At 47.0% G+C, this 5,057-nt stretch overlaps 1 protein-coding gene across 2 annotated transcripts in view; it reads right to left on the minus strand.

Moving 5' to 3' along the window:
* Positions 1–691: 691 nt before the first annotated feature.
* CUNH4orf51 (chromosome unknown C4orf51 homolog) overlaps positions 692–5,057 on the minus strand; it is a 37,364-nt gene continuing 32,998 nt past the window's right edge. For both annotated transcript variants that reach the window (XM_031340400.1, XM_031340399.1), the window contains 3 exons: positions 4,681–4,753; positions 3,747–3,820; positions 692–918 (listed from right to left, as the gene is read on the minus strand). In XM_031340400.1, coding sequence (XP_031196260.1) covers positions 811–918; positions 3,747–3,820; positions 4,681–4,753 — 255 coding nt within the window. In that variant the 3' untranslated portion in view covers positions 692–810. The remainder of the gene's footprint in view (positions 919–3,746; positions 3,821–4,680; positions 4,754–5,057) is intronic.

Genomic DNA, 5,057 nt, shown 5'->3' on the forward strand with positions numbered 1-5,057 from the left:
AAGCAGGCCAGATGGCTCCCAGCGAATGTATTTAGCCCAACCTGGGGCTAAAGGGGAAAAAAAAATAATAATAACAAGGGCTGGGTCGTGATGGGCGTGGCTAGGGGTTAGAGTGCGACGTTTGTGTTTTCTGTACAACAGGAGCTTTGGGTCGGGGTGCAGGCTGGATCAGGGGCACCGAAGCTCCAGGTGGCAGAGGAATGGCTGCCAGCGGGAGGGGACTATTCCGTGGCCTTGCTCCTTCTTTGCCAGGCAGGCCCCTTGGCGGCTCGGCAGGGCAACCACAGGGCTGGCTGTGAGGGAACCCCGCCGGGGCAGACACGGCGGCGGGGAAGAGGGAGGCGCAGGCCAGTGGGCGCCGCTGAAGGCGGAGCCAGCAGCAAAGCCAGTTTTCCCTGAGTGGAGGGAAACCCTGCTGGCCGGCCGGCCGAGGAGGGCCTTCTCTTCTGGGGCAAACAGTAAAGACTTTCTCTGAGGTAGAGGACAGGCTGCATAACTCTGGAGCCCACCAAGGTGGAGGTCATGCTATCATTCGTGAGGTTCTTACAGCAGAATGTGAGCCTGGGCCCTTTTTGTAAAGGAACATTAATCATGTTTGTGATAAACCCCCTCCCCACCACACACACACACACACACACACACACACACACACACACACACACACACACAAGAACGAGGGAGGAAACCCAGGGAAGTTTCAGCGAGATCTTCCCTATGTGCACACCCCACCAAAGCCTCCTTAGGACGCCCGTCTCAATGGCTTAACACAGAAACTAGGTAGGGCTCTAGGTCTATGCCTCTTTCTTGAAATCACTTGAATTTGCGCCCTAAGCTTCCACTGGTATTGGAGGAGAATCGATCCATCTCTGAGTCCTTCGAGGAGCCCAACTTGCTTTCATAATCCCATTGTCGCTGAAGCTGGAGGGGGAAAATGGTTCGATTGTCAACACTCGCTCATCCACAAAGGTCACTGTTCCTACAAAAATAGGAATTAAATTGCCTCTTTCAAACCAGACATCATTCATGAGCAGGGGCTGGCATCACTTCTCCATTTTCTTCCATCTTAAAAAAAAGTAATATAAACCCTTTCTGTTTCATATATTGCACCTCAGTCAGGAAGGACAGATCGATAAGCAAGATGGATTTAGAAAAGCAAGAATTCTAAGAAACGCTGAAGACTCCGTCTCTTGTCTACAGCCCTTTCACCATGCTCCACTGATAGGAACCTTGGCTAAGCTTTCCCACTTCCAAACAGTCAGGCAATCCCCGGTGAGTTCTCTGCTTTTCAGTCCTATATTACGACCCTCTTCAAGTTCAGATCCCAAGAACATGAAGAATTCAAGGAGAGTTTCCAACAGAGCTGGTCACCAAGCAAATGTTTTTAAACCTAAGAATTTTGGCAGCCTGGCAGGAACTGGACAATTCTGAACCTGGTGGCTTTCACACCTTCCCCTAAAATATCAGTACCTATTTTAAAATGTTTTAAATGTGGGAGGTGGAGGGACAATTGCTCTTCCAGAGGACCCAGGTTCGATTCCCAGCACCTACACAGTGACTCATATCCATCTGTAACTGGTATGTGCATGTATTCTTGCAGGGGACTGGAGCCTTCTAGCCTGGGAAGGCATCAGGTATGCACATAGTGTACAGACGTACTTGCACATATAAAAAATGAAAATATTAAATTTTGCTTTATTCATAAAAGCCATGGTATGGTTTTGGTCAGGATCCTGGCTCAACATTACTGAAAAAACTGCCCCATATTTATCAAATGTGGCAGGGAAAGAGGCGGGGTCATGGGAATGGTTCTGGACTGTTAGTATATCACAATAGAATGTTTGAAAATGGATTTAGGGGAGGGGTCAGGAGAGGAAGACAAGCATCCCTCAGCAAAGCTCTGACACTGATTGGCAACGAAATTGCCTGGCACCCGTGCAACTCCACAAAGCAAGAACGAATTATTTAATTGTAGTTAATCATTCCCTCAGACAACTCCCAGGAGGAAGCTGCTACCAGCACACTTTCAGGAAATCATCTTCCTTTCCCAGAAGTGAGCCCCCTCCCCCACCAGAGAAGCAGGTCCATGGCTGATTGCACAGGAACTTTCAATAGAGCCACAGCTTCTAGGTCCCGGCATCGCTCCCTGCGGTGCTGCTTCTAATGTGCCAGCATTCCCTAGATGCTAAAGTGGACACTTCATTCTGGAAGGCTACCATTCAAATAGGCTTAGCTGTCTGACCCAAGGAAAGCCATCCAACCCTTCCCTGTGAGATAAATTTGCTAGGTTCCTTTGGTGATCCAGGCCAGTCTTTTCAAAGTGACGTGTGTACAATTGGTATTCTTGTGACAATCTTAGGTGCTACATGAATAACATTAAAAAAATTTTACTGACCAAGTTGTTTTTTCTTCCTAACATGTGTAACTAGCATACCAAACTCATGACATCACACACTCAATTACTTAGCATAAAGCTGAGTTGTTTAAATTCAACTTAAAGAGAGGCTCTAATAAAAATTGTGCAATAGCAAAAAAATATTGTTTTATTTTATAATAAATGAAGTTACTAGGACACATAGAAAAAAAGGTTTTCTTGTCTTTTTAACTTATTCTTCAAGACTCCCTGCCAAAGAATTTTGAGTCTCTGTGTGTGTGTATGTGAGTGTATGTGTGCTCATATGTATGTGTGCTCATGTATACATGCATGCCTCTGTGTTTGTTATGTGTGCATATATGTGCTCATGTGTGTGTGCCAGTGTGTGTTCCTCTGCACGTGTTCTTGTACGTGCGTGTTCATGTGTATGTGCATGCTCATGTGTGCAAGTGCACACATACATGTTTATGCATTTGGGGTATTCGTGTGTGTGTATGTGTGTTTGTGCAGGTTAACATGTGTTCCTGTGTGTGCCTGTGTGTTCATATGTATGTGTGTGTGCCTGCCTCTGAGTGTTTGCATGCCTATGTGTGTATGTGCATGTATTCTTGTGTCAGTGTGTGTGTGCTTGTGCATGCAGACACCTGTGCATGCACATGCATGTGTGTGTGTGTGAATAGGTATACATGAGCTTGTAGAGATCAAAAACAACCTCAATTCTTGATCATCAGATGCCATCTACCTCATTCCTTAAGACAAGGTCTCTCACTGGCCTGCTGTTTGTACAGTAGGTGAGGCTGGTGCCCAGTGAGCCTCGTTGCTCCCTTCACCTGCCTCACACAGAAATTCCAAGCTGGTGCCACCACCGCCAGCTTTTATCTGGGGATTGACCTCAGGTTGCCTGTGCCTCCAAGGCAAGGTCCCTCCTGCCAGACTTCTAAGGCATAAAAGAGACCTTGTTTTAACATCCTGTTTAGTCCTAGGATTTGAGAAGGTCCAACCAGGCCAGTAAGAGTCCTGCTTAGGGGAGGCCATATCAGGGAGAGTGGGGACAATAGACACTGGGACACTCCACACTCAGGGTGGGTCCCCAGAAAGGCAGGAAAATCTGAGAACTTAATGCATGCAAGAGCTCCCTGACCCTGTGAGGGGAGCTCCCATCCCCAAAGCCAGTCTGAAGCCTGTTTCCTAAACAACAGACAGGACAGGTCTGGACCTGAAGCGTTTGGGGGTACCTCGTATCAGAACAGCCCACCGTTCAGCAGATTATAAAGGAAGGGCTGCTCTTCCGAAGATACTAAGCACCCCTACACCTTAGCACGCGCACCCTGCAGATACACCCAGTACTGAATGGCAAAGGGAACACGTTTCTCACTTGTTTCAGCAGGTTCTTTCCTCTGTTCCTGTAATTCATGAGGAGCTCAAAGCCTGTTTTCTTGGGCTGCATACCTAGAGTGAAGAAAATGACATGTTCAGTGCCTAAGAGCTTTAGATGAGTGATGTCTACTACAAATAAGAAGGAAAGAGACTAGCGTTTTGTTTTCTCTACTGAGGGCTGAACCCGAAGTCTTGCACATGAGCTAACTCCCCCCAGTACCTTCTTTCTTTCTAGTTTTGATGGTGTTTTTTTTATTTTTTATTTTTTTGGAACAAGGTTTCACATAGCCTTAGTTGGGCCTGAACTTCTGTCCTGATTCTCCTTGCCTCAGCCCAAGTGCCAGGATGTTAGGTATTAACCAATACTCCAATACTACGCACTGTTCTTCTCTCTTCTCTCCTTCCCTTCCTTCCCCTCCCATCTTCTCTCTCTCTCTCTCTCTCTCTCTCTCTCTCTCTCTATCTATCTATCTATCTATCTATCTCTCTATCTCTCTCTATCTCTCTCTCTGGCCTGGAACTGATTACATAGACCAGGCTGGCCTTAAACTCACAGAGATTGGCTAGCTTCTGCCTACTGAGTGCTACGATTGAAGGTGGGCCAAGGCTTCACTTGAAACTGGCTGCCACTCTGAAGCACTTTTTAAATCAGTAGTTCCAAACTCTCCCCCAGTCTCCCCCAGCCACGGCAGTAGCAGTCTCCTCAAGGCTTATCCTCAGAGCAGCTGAAAGGCAGATATGTCAGCTGCATGTTCCATCCCTGTCATATCTGATCCTATTCTCTCTGCTGCTAAGACTCAGAAAATGAAGTGGCAATTCGGGTGTCAGCAGGAGGCTTTATTAAATGGCCTCTGACCTTGAGAAGCATGAAAACAGCAGGAGGAGGTAACAGTCAAAGTAAAAACTGAAAGTACATGGGAACAGCAACTTACGGGGGGACATACGGAGACTTCTGTAAGCTAGAAATGCTGGACGAGGAGCTCCAGAACCCCAAATCTGATGTGTCTGGAGAAGAAAGAATTAGGAATTAATACCAAACAAGCCATGTACGGGTACATAGCTGAGATCCCAGCCCTGGGAAGGAAGGCTGAGACAGGAAGATCCTGAGTTTGAGACCAGCCTGGGCTACAAAGCAATGCTATGTCTTAGAACGAACAACAGACCCCAGAACTGGCTGAGAAGATGGGTCTGTGTGTGAAGCTCTCTGAGCTCAGCTCCACAACACCCACATTAAAACTGTAAAAAACAAAACCGCCACTGCCACCACCACTACCAAAACCATGGAGGGTTGTCTATAACTGTAATGCTG

This window comes from Mastomys coucha, unplaced genomic scaffold (genome assembly GCF_008632895.1).
Source record: "Mastomys coucha isolate ucsf_1 unplaced genomic scaffold, UCSF_Mcou_1 pScaffold22, whole genome shotgun sequence".
Lineage (NCBI taxonomy): Eukaryota > Metazoa > Chordata > Mammalia > Rodentia > Muridae > Mastomys > Mastomys coucha.